We start from the raw sequence: 26,683 nt of genomic DNA, 5'->3' as shown, positions 1-26,683 counted from the left end.
AAGTCTAAAAGGACCGGATCAAACTAACTGGTGGAGTAAAAGCCCTTTATTAATTTGGGAGCAATTCATTTGTCCGGGCATCGTGACGAGACATGACGAGACGAGACATAGAGTCAGGAAGTGAAAGACGGACTTTAACTTCTATAAAAGTTACTTTTGTTTGCTGAAGGCAAATAGGTTTTCCTGACAATGCGGATGTGGGCCGAATATAGTAAAATAGAAAAACAGGCCACCTGCCTCCCCCTTCAATATGATGTCCCTTTAGAGATAAAACAAAACCTGGAGTATGAAGGTTTTTGGAGTCCTTTGGTCTCAGCTTTGATACAAACTCTCATCGTCAAGCAAACTTGAATCCTTGATTCTTATTGGTCAACCTATAGACCAATCCGACTAGAGAAAATTGGTAGCACCCTCTATTGAAAAAGTTAACAACTGTGGTGTCTTTTTGTGCATAATCTAGGCATTGAAGACACCGCAGCAAACGGCGCGCTGTGCTCAACATTTGCACGCCCGGATTGGTGTTAAGCAGTAAGAGTGTGATATTATACTGATATTATATTATATGCACGGATCATATTACATCCAGTTCTAACAAACTGTTTTCATACCATCTATTGCACTATTTTAAGCTGCGCGTTGAGTTTGCCTGAAGATGAGTTTGTTCACACACAAGTGCTTGTGGAGTACAGAAAAATATAGCGTGTCAATTTTTCCGTATTCCATTCGCACTTGTCTGGTATCTAGTATCGTCTGAACAGTAACTGACAAACCCAGTATAGGATTTGCCTGCTGCATGTTGTACAAGAATTAAAAAACCCTGCACGGAGCCTGACTACTACTACCACCACTGCTTTAACTCAACTGAACCTAACCAACATGAGCTGGCTGGGTTTCTCCTTCCATTCCAATTCCAACAGGGTCTGCCACTATGTTCATTTTGATTACTTCCTGGAAATAGAACAGCCAGAATTATGATTTTGATGTTCCTTTGCCCCCTTTTATTTTGGGGTTAAAACAGAAACAAAATGTAATTCAGGAAAAATAAAATAAAAAAAAATCTGACTTTTCTTTGCAATTTTCACTGAGAAGAAAATGTTTTGATTTGCTGACAATTAGACTTTGAGTAATAGAAATGCTACATTTTCCTTTAAGTTTTTGTTAGCCTCACTCCTTAAAGAAGAAGAAACATTTTGAACGCTGTGGTAGACCCATCCTCTCTCCCACAGGTCTTCAGAGCTTCATCATCAGTCTCCAACCTCCGCCTTCGCCTCATCTCCGCTGATGCCTACAGCTGCAACATTAACGGCCATCCCTACTTCCACTTAGCAACAACTTCCTCTGTGCAATCATAGACTTATGAAGCTTGGTTTAACTGGGATTATTAATAAGTACCATTGTCTGTATTATTCCTGTCATCTCATGCCAAATTCTTTCATCATTCAATTAAGAATTTAGGACTTGTGAAACATTTTCATCTGTGTTTTAAGAACTTCTTCCTTGGAGACAAAGGCTTGAGTGCGAGTCTCATGTTAAGAGTCACAACCCTTCACACTTTGGAATTCATTTGGTTTTGATGGATGATCAAACACATTCATTAAAACCTAAACCATTTGACTTATTCTTGCTTGTGAGTGTATTTCAAATGTTATGTCTTTACTGCTGAATTCATTTGTACCTTGTTTTTGTTTGTGTACTTGTTGCTTTTGTTCCAGTTTGTTTTGCCATAATGCCATCAAACTCTTTTTATTTCAGTATACTTTAAAAATTACATTTTCTCTTGATGTACTCTTTGTTTTGCGCTGTTACTTAATATTTCTCCCTATATGTTGTTTTAACATCAAATCTGCTTGTCCTTGTTGTTTTGTTTCCTCATTTATGTTCGTGTGAAATCAGCTTTTCTTTCCATCACACTACTTGCTCTAATTTACACAGCTCTTCCCTCTTATTTTTATTGTCTTTCTGTCTGCTTTTGATTTGGTATATTTCTGTATTTTTGTTGCAAGTCTTTAAAACTTGTGCTGTTAGTGTTAATAATTAACTCCAGCCAAATCTGATGTCATTACATGGCTATTTGAGCTGGTTATAACAGGCATGGCAACAACTGTTTTGGCTTATCAGCCGAGTTTCTCATTTTTGCCTCTCAGCTGTTTCATTGAAAACTGGAAAAAAAAAAACACACAAAAACTCTATCTGTGCCTGGACATTTCCCCTAATGAAAAAATATCAAAATTTTACATTTTTAGTGGTTATGAAATAATTGAAAGGTATAGGCCATTTTAAATAATTGTCAGAGTTTTTTTATTCAGTGTTTTTAATCAACGGGGTAGCCCTGGCGGCCTTACACTTTTGTATTTGTACTACAGTGATGTCTGGGATATCAGGGTCCATTTCTGTGGCGGAATATTGTCAAAGCTTCATAACTCAAATCTTGCAAGAAGTCACTAAGTTCAACAGATTCACATTCCATTACAGTATACATTTTTCTGCAGTGGGTTTTGGTACTCATATATTCCTTGCAAATCCGTCATTTTTGTGAAATAATGCAGCTCCCAACATTAAGAAACTCCCGTTTTTGACCAAACCCACCGCAGAAAACTCTATGCTGACATGGAGAGTGAATCTGTTGAAATTAGTGGCTTGTTGCAGGTAAGATTTGAGTTATGAAGTTTGAAAATTTTCCACCCAAGGAATGGGCCCTTATAGTTAGGACTTTGTTTCTGTGTACAGAGCGCAGAGGAAGAGTCCTATATAGGGCTATTAACAAGTACGCTATAATCACACTGTTAACAACAAGTGCATCCACTTTGTAGACTATGTGCAATCAATTATATATCACTGTCGGACTTTCATATCAAAACAGGACATCCTTTTTGATGGTAAAACACAAGAAGGACGTCCTGCCTGATGGTTTGTGTTGACATTCTGTTTCACACATTGTGTAAAGTGATTGCAGGGTCCGATTGTCTACTCGGTGTCTATAGTTGAATTTAATGTAGTTTATTTATAAAAAAAAAACATCATCACAGCAAAAGGCTGATTTAAGACAATTTTTACAGAATGGATTCAAATATATTTTAATTATAGTTTTAACTAAAATATATATTGCAATTAAACTATCGAATTAAACTTTTTTAGTTTAACTGCTATGTTTTATTCAAGATGTACACTTTTACCAACAAAACAACCTATAATGTATTCTTTATTTGTTTTGATTGTCTTACATTTGAGAACATCCTGCAGATTTTTTTTTTGTTAATTCAATCAGTCAAACAAAGATATTTTTTTCATTTGGCACATATACATTACAACCGTCTTTTACTATGGATTGAAGTATTTATTATTGAAGTCATGGTACAGGTATTTGAACACAATTTCGCTTCAACCACACTGCAACACAATTTACCATGTACAGTAGTACGTTTTGTTTCTTCATTACATTGAGCAACACATACAGGAACAAATTTGGGGCAATATTAAGTCGGTAATAAACTCTTATAGAAAGCAAAACTCTTAACAATTTACAGTCATAGAAACCAATAGTAATTTTTGAAAGATGTATTTTTTATTAAACAGCATTACATCCCTTGTGGTCTTAGCATTACATCCATTTACAATAATTGGGCTCCATCAAGTTGATTAACACCAAAACAATGCTTTGCAAAAAACCCTTACTTAAATCTCAAACAATAATCACTGAGAACCTGGTCATGGAACTAGATCTCATACATAAATGTGTTTTAAAACTAACTCTTTTGTTCCTTTTTGTTCTAAATAGCTGAATTGGGTCGTGTTTGTGATGATCAGTGCGCCCCCATTGGCTGTTGGGGACCAGGTCCACAACAGTGCGCACAATGCAGGAATGCGCAGATTGATGACACATGTGTGCAAGATTGTGACAGGTTAACTCAGTAAGTAAACGCCAATGACCTTGATGTATAAAGGGATAATTACTGGGGGAATAAAACAAAGAAGAATGGGAGACTTTGGAACGCTAGGGTGCAGCAGACCTACCAGGTAAATTTCCATTATTAATGTAGCTCTGAGCATGCGCTCATTAGCGAGAACAATGGAATTTACCTGGTAAGTCTGCTGCCACCAAGCGTCCAAGCTTTTTAGAACTTTGGTATTTCTGATTTAGTGACTGCAGCTGGTCTCCATGTTAACATGCATTGCAGCATAGGTTGCTGAATTCCTCAGACTATAGAAACCTTTGCTATGTCACATGGTTCATGCAAGCTTTAGGTGGTTACATTAGAGATGACAAACACCAATAAACACTTCTGAAAAGTTGTTATGCTAGGCTTACCCCAAGCCATTTGACATACATTGTACATGTAGCAACTGTCTCTGTTGTTTGAGGAATTGAAATTTAAGCAGTAATCTGTGGCTAAGCAATTTTCATTGGGCTGGAAATTATTCAAATCTAAATTGCAGGTTATTGACTAATCTAAGACAAGAAGTTCTGAATGTAGAGTTTCCTAGTTCAGATTGTAAAGCTGTTGTTTTTTGACAAGCCCAGCTTTTTGGAACGTGGCTCCATGTTCATTTATTATTGACTGTACTTTTTGATGAAGATATGTGGAATTAAACGTTGCTGTAAAATTGAAAATTGATATTAAAAATAAGTTAGGTGTGATGAAAACTCGTGTTCTTTCTGTGTAGATATGTTCAGTCTAACCGTACCTACAACAAGCCAACCATATGTGCCTACTGTGATGAACAGTGTCAAGGAAGTTGCAAGGGAGAGGTAAGGACTTTGTCTCAATTTCATAAACGGCTAAGATTCATGTTCAGATTTGTATCAATCGTAATAGACCATTGTCCACAAATGTCTTCACAACACCTTTCCTTCATATCTCACCAGTTTCATCAAGGTTTACCACCCCAGATGACCTGACCTTAGCTCTGGTTCAGACTGTATACACTCTTGGCAGTTCCGAAGTTGCATTTTGCGGCTGGGGATCGTGCATTTTACGCAAAAAGTGCCCTATGCCTTTGGAACCGTCTCTCTCATCAAATTCGTCTCTTGAACAAAAAACATGTAGAAACTTTGCTGTTCAATGGTTGATTGCTAAGGACCAACAGTTCATTCCCATATTAGTGCCTTTATTTATCTGTTTATTGTTTAGTTTCTTGTAAAATGTTGCGTTGGCGTTCTCTATTAATACTTGTTTTTGTTATTATTAATAGGCCTTATGCCCTTGATGTCATATCAGTAGGGTGCCCTCACCTAGAGGTCAAAAAGCGACCATTCATTGGCCAATCCTGTGAGCCGCGCGTACAAATCTGTGCGTTTTGATTGTTTCATTATCGTTTTACCTCTACGAATGCAGCTGGATTACACAGAATGCATGATTACACAGAAATTAATGGTCTGTGAAGGGTTTTTGTAAATTGTCATTTCTTTGTTTCTTTAAGGGACCACAAAACTGTTCATCGTGTGAAAATGTAAAAGATGGTCCATTTTGTCGATCTGAATGTCCCATCATGAAGTACCCCGATGAGAATAAGATCTGCCAGCCTTGTAATAGTAACTGCAAATTGGATGAGGGGTAAGAATGATTTGAACAACTTACTAATCTAGAGACAAAATAATCAACTGATATCTTGTTATGACTTTTCATGAATAGTTTCTCAGATGTCCGAGGGTTTGTCTTTGTTTGCGAATGCTGCGCCCAGAGTTGCAGTTGGTACCCACTGTCACCTCGCTACATGTGGATGGATTTAACGTTGTTGGGAAGCAGTTTTTTTTTTCTAAAACAATTAGACTGTATTGAGCTGAAACTCTCTTTTATTTCATTGTATTTGTAATTTTCCTTATAAATCAGCATAGCGCTGACAAAAACCAATCCATGATCCTATCTTTAAAGGAAGGTTACAGAATTGGGAAGAAACAAAAATCGTGAAGATCACAGATTTACATAAAACTTACACGGTCTAATGATGACGATAGTTGAAAAAATCCCTTGAAATATTTCTGGTCGAAATATTTGATGAGAAATAAATAATCAAACTACGCGTTTGGAGTTTATTGCTCAGTGAGTGTTTTACTCTTCTTTTTTTTTGCATCGATGCAATGCAAAATCTGTCATATGTTTTTCACTATTCTCTCGTGACCCAGATGGCCGATCGATCTCAAACTTCTACAGGTGTGTCAGTTTATATATATGGTGGATTACATAAAGTGCTTACACTGCCAGCAAATGTTTTGTTAGCACAAACCAATTCTCTAATGTTCCTGTAAGTTCAAACTCAGTTTAATGAAGCTCAAATTAAAGAAAATGAAACATCTGAAAAACTGCACAAAATTTCTGAGGTTTGAAATTATTTTCATGATTTTCAATCATATTATCGTATGTTTACGGTTGTTTTTCCCCGTCCTGTTTTCAGGTGTAGTGGACCAGACAATACCGTCGGGGTTGGCGGTTGTAACGTTTGTCACCAAGTCTTGGTTGAGGATGACACTGTCGTAAGTAACCTTCATAAGTCAAATACTAACAAGATATAAAGAAGACATCCGCTCATTTAATCTTCTTTTTATGTTTTTCCTTCAGGTTTTGTTAAATATTTATTTTAGTACACTTTTACATCATAAATAAATGAAAGGAAACTTTGCAGCTCTTATGAAATGGGGCCCTGGACTGTGCTGTGGAGAAATGTCTAAACCCTCAATTCAAACTAGACACCTTACAGAACCGTTTTCCCGCCATTTTTACAACCTGGAGATTCTGTTGAATTTCTTTTCCTTTCTGAATTTAAGTAGGATTTGAAACTTTGCATGGTGGAAATACGATATGGAAAGGTTTACGGTAACACCATATAATGACTATCTCTTTATGAGTTGGGGGATGGTTCGGAAAAGAACCGTTGGTTTCAACTCGATGTTTCAATCAGTATGCTTGATCATCTTCCGGAGAAAGCTGTATTCTGGATTTAGCCTGAATTAAGTCTTTCTGAATTTGGCCTGCCGTACATGCAATAACTTTAAAAGCACCATGTAACAATAAATTCATGCTAGTGAGTGGTCTAACTCCTGAATAATAAACTGACCTATTTGTTGATGGTATGATACTCATTTCCCTTCCGCTATGCCAACCATTCCAGACTTCACCTCTCTCGGTAGGTACTGACTGTCCAGAATGCATTCAGAAACGGATGACATGTTTTTTTTTATCTAACTGTAGGGTTAAGATTAAAGAAGGGGCTCCAAGTGATGCACTCATTTCCCAAATGAGTCATTTTGAAAGTGGAGAGAAAATTTCAAGTCTCTGAGCCTCATATTAAAATGATGTAATTGCCATTTTAGTTGATGCCCCATTCAACGAAAATGTGTCAATATCCACAAAATATTGAATGACATAATATTACAAATAATGGGTCTGGACATTTTTATTTTTTATGAAATTCTTTGATATCAAAACCAAAATGGGTTAGATTTTTTTTTTTTTTTTTTTTTTTACATCCAATGATGTCTGTTTTATATTTCATGTGAAAGAGTGTGAACTATCTTGGCATTCTACACCATGTTAACGTGAGCTTAGAGACTCGTAATTTTCTTTCCAGATTCATAAGGACTCTATTTATTTGAAAATTAGCGATCTCTAAAATTAGTTTGATCTTTGAGCCCCTCTTCAACATTGTCTTGGCTGTTCTTGCTTTGTGAGTAAGGGCCGGGATCCAGGAATTTTGCCATGGTGGGGTAAAAAGAAAAAGTAACACATTTATTGTGGGCACAATCCAAACACAAATGGATTTAGTTTTGAAGAGAGGTAAGGACCACACTATTTTGTGAGTTTGAACTTTTCGAAGGAAAAAGCTTGTTTACAAAAAAACAAACAAAAAAACAACAATGTATAGAGCAGGGAGGGGTTCAAAACATAAACAAACAAACAAACAAACAAACAAACAAACAAACAAACAAACAAACAAACAAACAAACAAACAAACAAACAAACAAACAAACAAACAAACAAACAAACAAACAAACAAACAAAAAAACAAACAAACACACACATCCCTGCCTTGTATAAACAAAGAAAGAAGCAAGATGGTCAGAGCCAAGACAATGTTTGTCAAGATGATTTTCTAAGACGCCAAGAATGCCCAGAGACTGCATCTTGAGTCGCCTGCAGTTGTTTGGAACCCTGTCTGTTCTACCTAGATCAAATTCAGTAACCCCCCCCTTCCGTCTTTTGTTTAATCCCAACAAAGTTAAATATATACTCATTGCCTGTAAGTTTGATTTGGGCGGCACTTTTAACAGTTGTAGGGAGTGATTGCGCTTCCAGTAGAAAATGTCTGAAAAGTTGAGGGGACATTAGGGGACTAAAAGCCAATAGCTAAGAATATATCTAATGGCAACTGTGTCCTATTGATGTTTCATACCGGGCCTAGTTTCATAGAGTTCCTAAAACCCAAAAAGTAGCTAAGCGCAACAAAATTATGCTTACCAGAATAAGGTCACCAGCCAAAGTTCCATGCCACATGTATGATCTTGGACTGGTATCCTGCTTGTTTTGGCTCAGCAGAACATTTGAAAGTAATATTTTCAGTCTGAAAGCATAATGAGGTACTAGTAAGGTCCTGAAAATTAAGTTTGATTACCCCCCAAAAAGTTCAACATTACTTACTTGGATTGTCAAAAACAGAATTCGGATGTACACAACATCCAGCATTTTCCAGTGTTTCCACTAAAATTATTATTATTGGTTTATAAAAAAAAACAAAAAACTTTGCAGCCAAAGGCTGAATTGAGTTTAAAATGTGACTGCTGCACCTGAATGAAACTTAATGAAATTTCCTCAGGATGGTTGTATAGTAATTTTCTTTGAAAACTAGAGAATGTGAATTACTTATTCATAAAAGCAGAGGGGGGGGGGGGAAACAGATTTTTTGTTGACATGTTCCAGTGTTTTATTAACTTTATTGACGCAGAAATGTAAAGAACTAACTTAATGTACTAATCATGCCTGACATTACAGCATGCAGTGTATATTCGGTTGACATACAGTAAAACATTTATCACTGCAACAAACATAAAGCATGAAATCATGAATGTAGGAAAGCATGGCCTTGCAATTTGTAGGAATGTACAAACCTCTACTAATCCCACAGTGTGATGATAACGGATAAAACAATAATAATTGTGATAATACCCCCTTCCCCTGTTTATTAAGCACTATTAAAACAAATTCTGAACAATTCATTGCTAACATTCAACACGAGAAAGGATCACTTTGAACTTGCTGTTCAGTTTAACATCTCACCGTGAGTTATTAACAAGGAGTCTTCTCAGGTAAAACAAAATGAAAACATGTAGAACGTCAAGCATAGTTTTTCTAGGCTCAAGGCCTGATTTCATAGAGCTGCTTAGAACAAGAACGATATAATAGATGCAAATTTTACATCTCTTATATCGTTGCGGTACCTGCTGCCAAAACATAGGATTCGAACTGCCTCTAGCTACCGGGCAACCTCGGTAGTCTAGTTGGTAAGACACTGCTCTAGAATTGCAAGGGTCGTGGGTTCGAATCCCACCAGAGTAACATGCCTGTGATATTTTTTCACAGGACTCGGGGAAAGTACTGAGTATACAGTGCTAACATACATCGGTTTATATGGGTAAAAACCAAAATTAATAAGAACTAGCCAAGCAAAACAGAATTAAGCTTACCAGAAAATGGTTACCAACTAAATTTCTATTTAATATGTGTTATCTGTGACTGGTATCCTGCTTATTGTTTGTTAGCAGAAATTTTGAAAGTAGTATTTACTGCTTAAGCAGTTCTATGAAAATGCTCCCAGGCCTATGACATAAGCCAATCTATGGGTCACTGAACACTAAAGTGAAGGGATGGTACAAAGAACTTGTTTTAATAGATTTGTTTTCATGTTTATGTTTATAGTTGGAGTGCATGCCGGATGGAGCGCCTTGCAATAACGATTCGTTTTTTTATCACATCGCGCTGTCCAGCATTCATAAGCTCAGAGGCTACTCGGTAAGTATTCTAATGATCATAAACAATAATCATAAACAATAGACAGTAATGAATATGATGTCATCGTTCTCATACCTGCCCTACAAAGTGGTGACTGCGAGTGTGTGTGCATGCTGGTGCCGTAGAAATCAAACCAAGAACGCTGCGTGCTGCGTTTTTAAAATTGTTTGTATACACACGTTTAGACGCGCATATGGTTTGACCTACAGGAGGCAACTTTCATAGCAGCAAAGGGGTTATTCAAAATTGTCTATAGTGGCTTCTTATTTGGCACTCGTATCCGTTACTCGGTGATGCTCAACCTCCAGTATTTTCCTGCAAGGTATTGTGGAGCTACATTGTTGAAGTGTGAGACCTATTCCTTTACATAGCTCACCATGTAATGATTTGCAAGGTGCTGTGGCTTAATATGCAGCAAATCAAACCAGGAACAACGGGGCGAACCCCGATAAGTGCACTGGGTTCTTTTACTTGCAACACACAGCACACAGGACCTTAGAACTAGGGAGTTCCAAACTGCAGCAGTATAGTAGAAAATGTGCGGGTCATCTAGTTCACCGAACCCAAGCTGTAGTGTTGTCAGCTGCAGAGTGTGGGTTTACATCCTGCTCATGGCACTTTTGCCCATGAGCAAGACACTTAACCATAATTGCTCTGTATAGAGTTGGGAAGGTTCTGGCGATGATGTCAGGTGATTCAGAACTGTCCATAATCCAATTTCCCTCCTCCCTGCATTTTCAGGTGTGTCAACTTTGCGACAAAAACTGCTTGGGTTGTATCGGTGCTGGGCCGTCTAAATGCAAGGAGTGCATGAAGTACAAACGTGGTGAGCATTGCGTGGATCACTGTGGAACAAACCAGTTCCACGACGAGAACAATACATGCAGGGATTGCCATTCACAATGCCGTGGTTGTAGTGGGGGAAGCTCTCCATATGACTGTGATGACTGCCAGAACTTTGAAGTGTTGGTCAATGGAAATGTGGTAAGTCTGGTTCTATGAATCAAAACAACCATGCAAACATTCAATCAACTATTCCATAAAGTATCTAATACTGACTCTTGTCTTTAGTCTATTTGAATATGTATCGCTTGAACTTCTGGCTTAATGTTTATTTGATAACAGTAAGAGTGCCTTTTTGCAGAGTAAGCTTGGGCGGTTCCAGAAATTTGGGGCTCGGTTCCGGTTCCGAAAAAAAGCTCGGTTCTGAGACATACCCGGTTCCAATTCAATATAAAACATAAGCCGCCCGTCCCGAGCTCACACACACACAATTGAGCCGATCTATTTTAACTGAAAATAACCAAGTTAATCAGACATCGGTTCCGAGCTCACACACACACAGTTGAAGCCGATCTATTTTTAAAGAAAATACCAGAATACCCACCCCAATGATCAGACATCGTGCCACCGAGCACCTATTTTCCCTGCATTTAAAGGAACACGTTGCCTTGGATCGGTCGAGTTGGTCTTTGAAAAGCGTTTGTAACCGTTTTTTATAAAATGCATATGGGTAGAAAGATGTTGTAAAAGTAGAATACAATGATCCACACAAACATGCCTCGAAATTGCGTGGTTTTCCTTTTACCTTGTCGACTAACACGTCGGCCATTTATGGGGGTCAAAATTTTGACTCCCATAAATGGCCGACCATGTTAGTTCGCACAGTAGAAGGAAAACCACGCAATTTCGAGGCAAACTTGTGTGGATCATAGTATTCTACTTTTAAAACATCTTTCCAACCATATGCATTTTATAAAAAACGGTTACAAACGCTTTTGTTTTGACCAACTCGTCCGATCCAAGGCAACGTGTTCCTTTAAACAAGTCTTTGATTTAGCCGGCAGTACGATGTTGTGTAGCAGTATGTCCGTAGTGTAGTACATCCGTAGTGCAGTACATCCGTAGTGCAGTACATCCGTAGTGCAGTACATCCGTAGTGCATGCAGTGTGTCGTCTCTGCACATACAAGTGTACTATGCCTGTACATGCCTGTACATACATACATACATACATACATACATACATACATACATACATACATACATACAGCACTGTGTGTTTTGTGCATGGGGCAAGCTTTTATGAATATGGATATATCGGCAGCCAATCACAACGTGCTGTCTATACATGTACATGTATATGCATGACACGTACATGCATACATGTGGTGGTTGTACAAGATGCCTATGTGTGTGCACTGTGTATGCAGCCACATGTGATAGTTGATACTCATGTCGGCTTGAAGCCTTTGCACACTGTATCTGCGGTCACCGCTTTCAACATCAAGCCTCAATTTCTAGAGCCGGTTCGTCGCAGGATCGGCTCCACAGAGCCTTTTATAATTGGGACTCGGTCTTTTAAAATCGGAACCGACAAAAGCGGGTACCCGGTTCCACAGAAGAGTGGAACCGCAAGTCCGGTTTTCAATTTGGAACCGGGTAGAACCGGGTAACCGAAGGGACCGCCCAAGCTTATTGCAGAGGTTGCATAGCACTAGGGTGTGTCCAACACAGATCAAAAATCACAATCAAAAATCAAAATGTAATGACTGTTTTTTTATTTTTATTTTTATTTTGTTATAAAGCCATTGGACACTTTCGGTACAGAAACAAAATAAAAGTTCACAGATTTACAAATAATTTACAGGGTTTACAGAAGGTAATGGTGAAAGACTGCTCTTGAAATATTATTCCATGAAATGCTTTACTTTTTGAGAAAACATTAAAACAATAACAATTCTCGATAGCGAAAATTACGGATTTATTTTGAACACATGTCATGACACGGTGAAATGTGCGGAAACCAAGGGTGGGTTTTCCCCGTTATTTTCTCCCGACTCCCATGACCGATTGAGCCTAAATTTTCACAGGTTTGTTATTTTATATATAAGTTGTGATACATAAAGTGTGGGCCTTTGACAATACTGTTTACTGAAAGTGTCCAATGGCTTTAAATGATCTTCCTCACAGGACACTCTGTGAAGCACCCACAACGGAATATAAACGCCAAGCTTTGTTATGCTGTCCTGTTGGGGAAATTTTGTTTTGGAAGAGACTTAATTGTTGAAGAAGAGACTTAATTCGCAGAAAAAGTAAAAAGAGAAAATGGTTTTCCCATGTCTTTGTGTACAAATCCTTTCGCTGCCATCAGCATCCGAGCAATGACGGGATACTGCACTGCCAGCATCCATGTAATGGTGGCGTTGCAGGCATCTCTTGTGCGGACACTCAACCAAAGTATGTTTAGTTGTTGGTTCAGTAAGACTAAGAAATTTGTGAATAAGATTTATTTTTTCTTTGTTTGTTGTCTTCCATCAATCCACAGACATTCTGTGCCATGGAATGTCCAGAAGAATATCCCTACACGGATCGGTCAATCTACTGCGTCGCAAACTGCTCAGAAAACCAATTCGTCAATGAGGATGATAACCGCTGTGAACTGTGTCATCGAGAATGCTTGGGTGGATGCTATGATGACAGACGTAGTTCTTGCTTCCAATGTAAGAATGTCAAATACGATACAGAGTGCTTAGCTTCGTGTCCGAATGACTTTCAGAATAACAGCGGAGTGTGTATGGCAGATCCAAATGCCGGCTCAACTAACAAACCAAATGGGTATGCTGATTTATATTTTCTGATTTGAACTATACTTCAGGAATCAAATGTCATCTTGCAATTTCTTTAACATGTAAATAGAGATGAGTTTCTTCCACCTTTTGGCGGAATTCCGCCCTTTCCGACTTTGAAAGTTCGTTTTTTTGTTTTCAGTTCCGACTTTTTAAGGAGTTTGTTTATTTTCTAGTCCATCCGGCGAGTCCAAAAATTGTTCCTTGTCACAATCCCTGATTAATCTTATTGATTGTGGTTAGCTTAAGGTGGTAAACACATTTTATCATTATGTAATACTTTTTGAAACAATAAACCAAATATTTTAAAGTTTTTTGCTGAATTGCATTTTTAATTTATTTATTCACTTTTGTTCGTCCTTCTCATTTGTACAGAGCTATAATTTCAACCGGTGTTCTGGTCGGTATTTGTGTGGCTGTAATAGCACTCATGATCTTCGTAGTTTTTGGTTACGTCGTCTATCGTAAATACGTCCGTAGTCAATACATGCTTCCAGGCTTGGTTAGTATCATCTTGCAGAAAAGCTCTCAAGTGAAATTAGTTTGAAAGCTGAGCATCGTTTAGGATAAAAAAACATCAAAATCTCACTCAGTCTTCAAAATAAATTCACTTTGTATTTTTAATTATTAAAATATTTAAAAAACCAATCTACATCAGATTGTAAAATCCTACGAAGGATTCGAACCAGGGTCCACAGAGATGAAAGACAGGGCAAGATACCACTTAGCCAACATGAAGAACTGGGATCTTAATCAGTTCGTTTAACCAGTTTTAATTACATGTACTATTGTATCAGAGAATGATTTCTTATTGTCGCGGGCTTCTATAGAATAACTATTTTTGTCTGTTTTGTTTCCTTTGAAGGCTTTGAAGGATCTCAAAGGGGCGGATTACGGCAATGGGGTAAGTATTACAGCACTGTTTAGAGCTATCCAGTTGTTGGTCGATGGAACGAGTCTGGGTTGAGTGTATGGTTGGGTGTAGAGTGGTAATGTCAGTCATGGATGCGCGACAGCCATTGTCCTATGTCGTGGCAGAGCGGTAAAGATCATTGGGGTAGATTTCACAAAGAGCTAGGACTAGTCCAAAGAGAAATTAAAAATTTAAGGCTAGTCCTAATTTAGGACGAGTAACTCGTCCCAACTGGAGATATGACTAGTCCTAAGCCTTTGTCAAATCCACCCTTGGACCCAACCTCTGCTGTTCTTGATCAGCAAAGTGTTGTCCTTGAGCAATTTACTCAACTATAAATTATTTGTGCTTCTGATGGAACCATAAGCTGGTTTAATAACTGTTTTAAAACCACGTCACCACACCTTGACTCCCTTATTATTTAAACTTCTTATATCTTGTATTTCATCACCTTAGCCTCTTACTCCAAGCGGAGCGGCTCCCAACCAGGCTCAGCTGAAGATCATCAAGGAGACTGAGTTGAAGAGAGGTAGTATCCTTGGGTCTGGAGCATTCGGCACAGTGTACCGAGGCCTCTGGGTCCCTGAGGGGGAGACTAAGATCAAGATTCCTGTCGCTATCAAGGTGCTCCGAGACTTCTCACCATCGGCTGCTGAGGAGCTCCTAGAGGTACGTTGTAAATGACACACAAAATCACAGAGTTGTTGCAAATAAAGTAAAATGTTTAACCCTTTGAAGGCCAGAACCGGCTTGTACCAAAATTTCCGATAGCGGCCACAAACAGCTGCAAGATCTGAACTATTTCCACTCAACAAAATAGTCAAGGGTAAAGGTCATGTTCTGAATTGACATTTTCCAATAATTTACATATTAATAGGTTGAGACTGTTGTTGGGAGACGGGTAGCTTGTGGTGGCTGCACCGCAAGTTTGAAACTGTCCCTCAAAAGGTATTCAAACCTCTCAACCCATACAGTGCCTCAAGTCAAATCTAAAGATTTCTTTGTCCAATAAATCTTTCTTGTAACTGATAACACTTCATCTGTTTGTTTTCTTTTATTTTGTGTGCCTTTGGTGTTCTTTGACACCTTTGTCATGCGCCTTTGAACAGCTTTGCCTGGAATTGGCGCAGTATAAATAGATATGTATTATTATTATTATTATATGTAAATAGTTTGTTTTGATGTTCCTGTCTTTGTTACTGTATCAGGAAGCCAAAGTGATGGCATCTGTGGATCATCCCTACCTACTGAGATTAGCTTGTGTCTGTATAGCTCAAGAGATGACATTGATTACTCAACTCATGCCTCTGGGAGCACTCCTAGACTACGTCAGAGAACACAAAGAGAAGATTGGTTCTCATCATCTCCTCAACTGGTCCTATCAAATCGCTCAGGTACGACCGGGAATCCACAGGCTGTTTCTTAATCTCGGCTTGGGGTTCCAGCTCTGACTTGGGTACTGTTATCAGGTTTAGAACAGTGTACATTTTGTTGCGGTGTTTCCAACATCGAACGAAGCCCAGAGCCAAAAATGAACCTAAACTGAGGTTTGGAACAAGCCCCATATGTCTGTCATCCATTATTTGAAAAAGTAGAATGTATGCATTTTGTCTTTAAGACATACATGTATGTCACACTGAGGCTCAAACCTCAGAGCAAAAAAAGGAACCACCCCCGACTGTTTGCTCTTACAGCCTTGGTCTGGTAATATTGAGAAAGCTCTGTTGTGCATCAAGGTTGGGCATCAGGTTGGCTCAGTGGTTTCTTTCCCTGCCTTTCACCTCTGTGGACCCCTGGTTCGAACCCCACCTCAGACCGGAGCCCTACATGGGGAATGTTTGCAGATCGAGTGTGTTTTTTCCTACTTGAGGTTTCCTTCCACATCTGAAACTAAACATTTCTTGTTTCCTAATCACCATCCTGCTAATGGTGCTTGCACTCATGGATGTAATGAAATAACTAAACAAATAGTAAATAAACAAATAAATATATCTGTGTATTTGATGTTTCAGGGTATGGTGTATCTAGAAGAGAAGCATCTTATCCATCGTGACCTGGCAGCTCGGAATGTTCTTGTCCAGACGGCCCAGCAAGTCAAGATTACTGACTTTGGTCTCGCTAAGTTCCTTGACGTTGATGAGAATGAATTCCAGGCTCAGGGCGGAAAGGTGAGCTACAACTTGTACTCTTTTCTGGAACGCATCAGTGTTCTTCCCTTACAGTGTTTTCCTGTAATGTTAGAAAAACCGGTTGAAAACATATTTGCCAGAAATGCTTATGTTTTGGAGTAATAAATAAAGCAATCAGTTTTAATTTCGCAAGTTCAAAGCCTGATATTTGAAAATAGTGAATAAGTTTTAGTTTATTTTTTCTCTCTCACCATATTCTTGTGACTCTGATGACCGATTGAACTTAAACATTCACAAGTTTAGTATAGACCTTTATCATGATGCAGCCATCTTGAATTGCTGCCTTTGATATCAATGTTTCCAAACAGAGGCTGGAAGAACCACATAGTCTGGCTATTAGCATCCATTATTGTTATACGATTCAAGGAGCATGACCAAGATGGAGGCAGCATGATAAAGGTCTATTTCTCGTATAAGTTGGTTTGCATGAAGTGCAGATACTGGTCTTTGATGATTACCAATACATTGTTCATGTGCTTGAATGAGATTGTTATTACATTTCCTTTTCCTGCAGATGCCCATTAAGTGGTTAGCCCTGGAGTGTATTCAGTACCGTAGATTTTCACATAAGAGTGACGTCTGGAGTTTTGGTAAGATTCAGCTCATTTCTGTTGACCAGTGGAAGTAAAATCCAATATGAAACAGAAAAATACAGATATGATGCAAACATTGTGGCAGATTCAAGTCAATTTGTCTTTGCAGAACCCTAAAATCTGTAACATTTACCAAGTACGTTTCTCTTGTGGAACATTGTATGATATAACAAAAATAAACTGAACTGTCCGTTTGTTCATGAAAAAAAAAACAGAAAAAAAAACTGTTAAGTTATGTCATATTTTGAAGCATAAAAACCAACACAGCAATGGTCTGACAATTTGACTTGCTTATATTTTTTTAGGAGTGACAATGTGGGAGTTGATGACGTTTGGAAGCAAACCTTATGACGGAGTTCGAGCAAGGGATGTACCGGATCTTCTGGAGAAAGGAGAAAGATTGCCCCAACCTCCTATCTGTACGATCGATGTCTACATGCTCATGGTCAAATGTAAGTAATATAGTTAATTTGATTTGATTTCGTGTTTTATTCCAAAAGGAACATACCCCATCCCCATGGGGAAGGTACAACATTATTTAAAATAAACAAATTGCAGTTTACATCACGACAGGGGAGTCATAAGCAAAAGCCTCAATGTTAAATCATACAATTGTTTTTTTAACATTTAGATCTTTTAACTTAGCAGACATACAAATATTCTTGGCTAAGCAATGTACTCTAACTGTTTTCCGAAAGGTAATCAGATAAATAAATTTGGGTATTCCAATAACATACTAAAATCTGCATTACTTCTACAAACAGTATCACACAATATACATCAGACAAGCACATAGAAAATGCATATCTGTTTCCACGTCTTCCATACAATGAGGGCAAATACAGTAATTAAATTCTAAACCGATACATCTTCCAGTTTCGACAAACAGTTTATACTGCTGCCAAAACATAGGATTCGAACTGCCTCTAGCTACCGGGCAATCTCGGTAGTCTGGTTGGTAAGACACTGCTCTAGAATTGCAAGGGTCATAGTTCGAATCCCACCAGAGTAACATGCCTGTGATATTTTTTCACAGGACTCGGGAAAGTACTGAGTATACAGTGCTTACTCACATCGGTGTATGGGTAAAAAACCAAAAATTAAACAGTTTATACTAAAAAGTACATGTTTCCTACATCCCCTAATTAAACAAATTGTACCAACTTGCAGCATTCTTCAAAAACAGATTTTTTTTGGGGGGAGATGATATTTTGCTAAATCTGCCTTTGTGAATGATATTCCAGACTTGATTTGACCTTGATGTTTTTTATTTTTGAACAGGTTGGATGTTAGACGAGGACAGTAGACCAGCCTTCAAGCAGCTTTCTGATGAGCTGGGACGAATGGCTAAGGACCCAACACGCTACTTGGTGATACAGGTCAGTGCAACACAGTCTACAGCAAACTTTCAGAGTAAACTTGCGGCGTACAACTATGTTTAAAACTCTTTTGGGGAGATAGGTTTGTTCTGAGAAGGTTTGTTCTCAGAACTTTGTTCCCACCTATTCATAGAGCTGCTCAAGCAAAATATATAGCTTAACAATTTTCTGCTTAGCAGAAGTGAGAAGGATACCAGGCATGGATGGTACATGTGACATTTTATTTATCAATCTTTTAAATGTAACAGCTTATTTCGGATGTTACAACCCAAATTAAGGACAGTGTGTTCACATGCTGAAAATTTTGCATGGTTTTCCACTATTTTCTCCTGACTCGCTCAACAAACTAAGTCAAAAGTAGAGTGTATCAAAGATGATATTTGAATTGACCTGAACTTGTTTTTCTTCTTCAGAACGATGGAGACAGTTTACTGGCCGCCCTACCGAGCCCCGTCCCCAGTGACTTCTACAAATCAATGATCAATGATGAGATCGATGGAGCTGCAGCGTCTCACTTTATGGATGCAGACGAATATCTCCAACCAATGAGTCTGAATAATGTTGAGCATAATAATGAATTCTTTCCAAGGGTAAGTTCAGCGACAATGTAGAAAGCTTCTACTTGATGTCACGAATTGTAAAGATGGCCATCTTAATGGGCCGCTATTTCTCTGAAACCTCTTAAGCATTATTTGGTACTACTGCGCTCTATAAGAACTGATTATTACAGTATCTAGAAGTGTTTGAATACACACAGGACTCAAATTTTGTAGTTCTGGGAAGTTTGTTTTCGGCTTGATTTAGAAACGTACCTCACCGCCGAAACCGCTTTATAGAGGTCTCATTTTGGGCCACTCTGTCGCTTTTATTGTTGACCCGGCCATTTTCATACAAGCATTGGATGCCATGATGAAGTCTTGAAATTCATTTCTTGTTTTGTCACTTTGTCAACCAGGGAAGTGGAGCAGATTTTGTTGCTGGCGGTGCGCTACCCTCTCCAATGTCCCCTACCTATCCATACAGCCTGAACACTCCCCCTAACAAACAACAGACACCAACGCGGAAGGATAGCAGCATGCGCTACGCACCGGATCCAGTCTTCGCTAAGGAGCAGGAGAGACAGAAAAGTAATGGTAATAGTTGGCAGAAAATTATATCCGTTTCATTGAGTGACAGTTGTTGACTTAACTGCAATGACATCCCATGGTTTAGTTCAGAGGAACCCAAGCCCTGGTGTTGTCAGCTGCAGAGTGTGGGTTCGATACCCGGCCAGGACACTTGTGCCCTTGAGCAAGGCACTTAACCATAAATGCTTTGTAAAAAGTTAGGAAGGTATTGCATTCTGCTCTACCAGCCAGGCTCCTAATGGATGATAGCCATGCCTACATCCTTACAGACTGTGGTGGGAGTAACCCTGTTTCAGCCCTAGCAGTAGGTGGCAACGTGCCCCGGTGACAGTTGATTTAGGTGGACAGCCCAAATCAGTCAAGTGTGGCCCTCACCTTGAAGCGGCCATTCAGCCATGTGAATTGGGCGATAGCTATTAGACCTTCTCTTGTTTACTAGGTTTGTTCTAACTCTGATTCCTTGTGTTCCACAGGTGGACCAGACGCGACAGCCATCCAGATGGACAGTGTAGACTACCTTACCCCAAGCATCAAGTCAGATTATCACGATCTCACCAAAGAAAGACGTAAGCCTTCCAAAACATTTTGCCGTTTCTTTAAGATTTGGGTTGAACAAAGAAATATTGACTAAAGTTGGACTTGAACCTGAGACCTCAGGATTAAGATGCCGGCACTCTACCAACTGAGCTATCTCGCCCTATGTTGGCTTTCTATCTATTTTGTCAATATCTTGTTGGGGGTGCATATGGCTAAGCAGGGGAAACAGCAGGGAAGCAGTAGCAGAGGAATCACTTTAAACAATTTTCATTTCAAATAACAAGTATTAAACCACTTTATTTAAATCTTACCTAGCCAGTTTCCTTGTGGTTTATTACTTGGTCAAGGAAGTATGGTCACCATTATTTAATGATTAATAAATTGTGCTAGGCATTTTCTTTTAAGTAACAAGACCCCCAAAATTTGTGTTAATAAACTCATTAAACCATTTTGTTTTAGCTATGTATAGTGTAGTACATTTTTAACAATACCCCTTCATTACAAAACGTCTGAAATGTTTACTTTTCTTTTGTGGATACCAGCCGTCTTCGAAGAGCCTGAATACCAGAACGACCCCAAGAAGATCCCAGTTCCCGATGAGAGATATCTTCCCCTGAAAGACAGCACCTCTGGGCCCCCTCCAAGCAATGGCCTCGGCGTGGACAACCTGGAGTACCATGCGCTGCTTGGAACAGCAGCATCTCCACCAGTTGCCTCACCAGATCCCTGGACGCCACAGGTTCCTAAAGAAGAACCAAGATATTTGAATGAAGAACAGATGGGTCAGAAGCAGCCCTTAATGGCCGACATGGAACCTAGACCACTCTGCTCACCAAGTCACTCAAGCAGTCGACCTGGAAGCTCATTACAAAGTAACGGTAGCAGTAGCGTTGGCGTTAGACTCTCTGGAGCTGCAAGCGATAATGATCTTGACCACGATTACGTGAACAATGACGTCCTGGGCTACAGTGGAGAAACAAGTATTTAAAGACTTGCATAAAAGCGTGTGACCGAAAAAAGGCACACATTTAGGCCTTCTCGTCTTCTTGTTTTTTTTTTTTGAGATATGCAAAGCGGTGCTGCTTTTTTCTGTCTTTGCAAAGACAACATTTTATGATGCAGTTTTTACAAAATGAAAAGATTTGGAGCAAAATTGAGAGTACATTTTGAAGCAAGATGGAGAGTGCATTTTTGAGCGTAGAGAATCATGGCGGCTACAGTGCCTAATTCACGATGAATTTAAAACATCGAAGTCTTTATAACTTCGTAGTGCCTGAGAGGGAAGAAAGAAAGTGTTCGAGAACAGTGTTACTAATGCAAAGTGCGTCATATGGAGAGCTTGTAATGGCATGCCAAACACTGTCAGCATGGATAGCTAGAGGGAGGTGTTGACATTAAACCTGGGCCCAAAGTAAGGGTCACACCATGGGGCTCTTTTATAAGGATGCAATTAACCAGGGCTTGACCTATTGTGGAGGGGTGTAAACACTTTGTTATAAAAGTGATGAATACCATTGGGGGCGTCTACCTATTGGAACCCGATGATTTTATCGAAACGGATCATGGAGATCTGACAGAGTGAGGACGTCCTTACTTCGTTTTTGTGTTCAACACTAATGGGGATGACCAATGGGAGAATGAAGAGAAGTCTTGGTTTCTGCCCAGTGGACAAAAAGAGAAGTCTATGTATTAATGCTGTGTTAACTGGACCAATGTAACCATTAAATTGGTAACCAGTTTCCTTCCTTGAGGACCAGCCGACTTTAAAGCCCATCATCGTTAAGCAGCTCTATGAAATTGGGCCCTGAAGTCATTTCAAAAACCTTCTCTATAGCTAACCATTTTTATATTCACTGTTGCTCTTCAACATCAAAGTTGTTGTTTTCAACCTGTGGTTTACAACTACTGGATGCTTTAGGCATAAAAATATTCTATAAATAAAACGTGTTTCACAAACTTAGAAAACGAAAAGCTGATACAAAAATATTGGAAATTCTGAATTGGTTTGAGTTTCTCAGTTAATATTTTTAAAATATTTGTTGTCACAATGTTTTTTTAATGTGTTTTTTTAATTTGATAACTTCCAAAACCAAAAACCAAGGAAGTTGAATAAATTCAATTGTTTTTAATTCCTCTGCTTTATTAAATATTTTTAGGACTGCAGTTTTTACTGCTAATACTTTACCTTTTTTAAGTTTAAGAGAAGAAAAAGAAAGTGTTTTTAAATTTAATGAATTCTTTTTAATTGGCCCAGTACTAGGCAGCGATTCTGAGTCTGACTTTTTATGGAAACTGAATTTTTCAAATTGTCATGACTGACAAGGCCTACTGATGACATCACAGTTTGTTTAGCACGTTGCAGACGAACGGGAAATCTTTGTCTCTGTACACTGTTGGAAACGTACCAAATTACAGAATTTTAGACATTGTGATAAACAAACTGTGACATCATCAGTACAGGGGTTTATTTGAAGTTGTTTTTAGTTTCTATCGATGCAATTAATTGATCTAAGTGTATATTTTTTCAACATACTTTTGTCCAGGGATATATAAAGGCAGTTATGCCTGGTACTCGTGTAAATGCTTTAACATTTTATATGATGTTTATAGGTGCAAATATAATGTGCTGTATTACCAGTGACCATTGCTATAGGTTTTCTGCTGTTCAACACAATCTAGTGTGCGGTGTTGTAGACAAATTGTATGAGGCGCTGATTTTTCGGTTAATTTCCCTGATGAAGACCAAGTTGTAACATTTGATTGTATAAAACAAGAAGTAATTTTTAACTTTAAAAGCGGGAGGGTGGTAGTCTATGTAGAAATGTCTTACTAAATTGACTGTGGGTGCTCTAAGTTTTGCTGTTTTTATTTCCTTTTGATCCATATTCCTGAATCCGCAATCTTTGTGCTTCTGAAAAATTTAATTTGATACTTTCTCTGGAAAGCATGTCTTCAAGTATGCTATGCAAGTACATGTAGTTAAACAGTGATCTGTAGACAACGTAGTCTGTAGACCCACTTACTAGCTTCAAGTTTTTTTATAAAATTGTTTTCAGTCATGAAATGTTGCAATATGACTTTTTAGTAAATACAGAATGTCCCTATTTTTCAGTCCTTTCAAAATTGTAAATTTATTTCATCTACTATCGGAGAAGGGTCACAGTTGGGGTAGTATCCCAATTGAGTGATAAAAGCCATTTGAATACTTAAGGATGGTTACGGTATTATGGCATTTAAATGTTTCCCGATCGAGCGATATAAATATCATTATTGGTTCTGATAGGGTGATGTTGGTGACAATGACAACTCCATTTGTATAAATCTATTGATGTTCTCATGAAGTATATTTGTACGGCAGGTACATGTAGGTGTTGGGATTTTGCCTTTGATGATTCAAGCAAAGAATTCAGCCCACAGTCTGAGAATGTTAAGACAAAGATACTAAGCTATACTGCTATTGCAGAATGTGAATTTTGATGTTATATATACATATTTTTTTCAAAAGACGAATCTGCAAAAGTTTTCTTCACATGGCGTACTCTAACTAATTTTATGTCAAATTCCAATGCTTGTATCATCAAAGGCACTATTCCCCAAAATATTTCCCCTATCTGCCACCGCCCCCCAGAAAATAGCAGATGTTTTTACTGAAAGTGCACACTAGGTTCAGGCAACAGTTCCAATGTACATACAGTGCTTTTATTGTGGTATGATTTGGTGTAGTTAAGTTTGTGAACGTGACTAGCTGTTTGCCTCTAACTAACCGGCAAGGTAATACTTAGTAACAATGGCTCTACGCATGTACAGTAGATGAAGGCGTGTTTAAAACTAAATAAAAATTAAAAAAATAATCTTAGCAAATAACTGCCAATGAAGAAAATTATTTTCTGTTTAAATATATATAGATTGATATTTTTCTCACAAAGGAATCACAACGGAATCATAATCAAGAAGAACTTCCTTGAATATTTGCTGCATTATAAATTCATTTACAAGGAAATTGTATCGGCTAATCAAGTTAAAAAAGGAAGAAGAAAGAAATCAGAAGAAAAGTAAAAAGAGCCAATTTAAGAGACTGTAAAAAAAAAATGGCAAATCCAAATTGCAATGTGCTTTACATTAAAATGTAGTGATTTTAGTCTTATGTTTTTTTAAACTTCTTAAAGTTCTTACCTCTGTTTATTTGTGGAAGTGTAATTTTGTGTTTTCTTATAAATGTCTTTGTTTCAAAAACTAATTGCTGATCTAGGACCAAAATCTCTGGCTAATAAGGTTTGGAATGGTTCAAAAACCCATACTGTGTTTAATTTGTTTACTGAGGGTGTCGTCAATAGCCTAGCTGATGGAATGTGGCAGACACGTATTGTGTGAACCAGATCTAAACCAAATTGTAAAGACATTTCTTTAAGTGGAAGTCTCAAAGGTTCAATCTGAATTTTGGAAGCCCAAAGGAAATTTGACTTATTCTATTTTGTATTATAAAACTTCCCCAAACTAACTAAAACATTCAAATAAAATTGTGTTTCAAAAACAATCAAAACGTCATTATTTTCAAAAGTAAATTATGTGCAGATATTTTGGTTCTCTTTAGGGTTTTAAAACAACCTCTCAAAATGAGAAGAAATTTGAAACCAACGAAAAGGAAATTTTAAAACAAGTTTTTATATATTTTGGGTTATTTGTTGTATATTTTTTTTCTTGTGTAATTTAAGTGTAATTTTTTTTGTCTCAAATTCTGTAAATGTAAAAAACAACCTGACTTTTTATGACAATGTTTGCTTCAAATGATCTTTGATAAATGTAAGCAGTATTAATTTAGATTAATTGATGAGAAAAGAGTACTATGTCCTGAAACCATTTTTAATTGGAGGATTACGTCATACATGTTGTAGAATATGGTGTTTGTCCATGCAATGAAATCTATTTTTATTGTTTTTAAAATTGTAAACTATTTTTAGCCCGAGGGTGTCATTCAAAATTTTGCAGATATCTTGAAATGCAGAAGCAACTAGATTATTCGTAAGTGATTGTTTCTGGATTTCATCCGGTATTGGTGAGCTATTTCAAGAGTCATTCTTGATTATTATTTCATGAGTTTTGAAGGCAGGTTGAATTGGAGTACCAGTACGCCTTTATCATGATTTTGTTTTTGCACAAATAATGATAGGTCAACATTGATGTTTTTATGAGGGCCGAGCGGTCTCATGCGCTGCATTACGCTCTACTTTTTTATTATTGACCGGAGATAGGTCATACTCCATTTGTCACTTTATAGAAAGGAACACCCTTCGATTCTAATTTACATCTCAAAGTAAAGTAATGACTTAAAACAAACATGCCGATAACATCGATTTTAACTACTTGCAAACTATCTCATCATTGTCATCTTATTGTGTAGTATTGTGCAAGTTTTCTGTACAGTAGAACTATTTTATAATTTTAATCTTGAGTTTGTGGGCTGACATAACGTCTGTTTACTTACATATCTATTGTTTCACGGTAGGCTTTATGCATAAAACACTGCCATTAATAAGTTGTATTTAACCTTAGCCATATTCTAATAGCTTTATTTGACCATATCCAAACCTATGTGTTTACAGTTAATTAGAGACTGTTTGTCACATTAGGTGGCTGCAGAGTTACCAGGTAAATCCATTGTTCTTGCTAATGTGCGCATGCTCAGAACTATTCAAATAATGGACAGTTACCTGGTAAGTCTGCTGCCACCTAGTGTTCCAAAGTCTCACATTAAGCTGTCTTAATTTGTCTAATATTATTGTGTTGTATATTTTGTGTAATCAAAATGACAAAGCTTCGGTCAAATTTCTACTTCTGACAATTAAAAAGTACTTGTTATATAAACAAACTTATGAGCAGGAAAATTGTTTTGTTAAATTCATTCACTGCATTTAAGAAAGAATGTGTAAGTGAAGTCAGCGTGGTGGAGACACGATCTAGTAAGGTTTGCAGAAAAGCCATGTACACCAGTAGGATTTGAAACAACATAGTGAAGAAACTATCAAGTTTTGCTGTAACACCATGTACATGTACATGAGTATTTTGGTAATTTTTTTTACTGAAATCGAAAAAGTCACAAGGGGTAAGGCTTGCATTTTTGTACAAATTTTTGCTGAAATTGAACAAAATCACAAGGAAGAGGTACGCCTTTCATTGGCTGAATTCGTATAAAATCAAAAAGGGTAAGCCTTGCATTTTGGTCACAATTTGGCTGAAATTGGATAAAATCACAAGGGGTAAACCTTGCATTTTGGTCACAATTTGGCTGAAATTGGATAAAATCACAAGGGGTAAGCCTTGC

General features: G+C 37.8%; 2 protein-coding genes across 7 annotated transcripts in view; one reads left to right on the top strand and one right to left on the bottom strand.

Moving 5' to 3' along the window:
• Window positions 1-26,234, top strand: part of LOC139939290 (epidermal growth factor receptor-like) — a 125,022-nt gene extending 98,788 nt beyond the window's left edge. For 5 of the 6 annotated variants that reach the window (XM_071935046.1, XM_071935047.1, XM_071935044.1 and 2 more), the window contains exons 12-30: window positions 3,776-3,908; window positions 4,663-4,747; window positions 5,419-5,552; window positions 6,391-6,469; window positions 9,906-9,998; window positions 10,740-10,982; window positions 13,326-13,615; window positions 14,002-14,128; window positions 14,492-14,530; window positions 14,996-15,208; window positions 15,748-15,933; window positions 16,552-16,707; window positions 17,243-17,318; window positions 17,627-17,773; window positions 18,603-18,700; window positions 19,114-19,290; window positions 19,656-19,833; window positions 20,301-20,393; window positions 20,907-26,234. In XM_071935046.1, the coding sequence (XP_071791147.1) occupies window positions 3,776-3,908; window positions 4,663-4,747; window positions 5,419-5,552; window positions 6,391-6,469; window positions 9,906-9,998; window positions 10,740-10,982; window positions 13,326-13,615; window positions 14,002-14,128; window positions 14,492-14,530; window positions 14,996-15,208; window positions 15,748-15,933; window positions 16,552-16,707; window positions 17,243-17,318; window positions 17,627-17,773; window positions 18,603-18,700; window positions 19,114-19,290; window positions 19,656-19,833; window positions 20,301-20,393; window positions 20,907-21,352 (2,993 nt within the window). In that variant the 3' untranslated portion in view covers window positions 21,353-26,234. The remainder of the gene's footprint in view (window positions 1-3,775; window positions 3,909-4,662; window positions 4,748-5,418; window positions 5,553-6,390; window positions 6,470-9,905; window positions 9,999-10,739; window positions 10,983-13,325; window positions 13,616-14,001; window positions 14,129-14,491; window positions 14,531-14,995; window positions 15,209-15,747; window positions 15,934-16,551; window positions 16,708-17,242; window positions 17,319-17,626; window positions 17,774-18,602; window positions 18,701-19,113; window positions 19,291-19,655; window positions 19,834-20,300; window positions 20,394-20,906) is intronic. The other variant, XM_071935045.1, reaches the window with a different exon arrangement.
• Window positions 1-26,683, bottom strand: part of LOC139939294 (alpha-1A adrenergic receptor-like) — a 221,726-nt gene that overhangs the window by 110,798 nt on the left and 84,245 nt on the right. The gene's annotated exons all lie outside the window — the stretch shown is intronic.

This window comes from Asterias amurensis, chromosome 7 (assembly GCF_032118995.1).
Source record: "Asterias amurensis chromosome 7, ASM3211899v1".
Lineage (NCBI taxonomy): Eukaryota > Metazoa > Echinodermata > Asteroidea > Forcipulatida > Asteriidae > Asterias > Asterias amurensis.
Note: the sequence above shows the minus strand (reverse complement) of the source record. Positions and strands in the feature narration are given on the sequence as shown.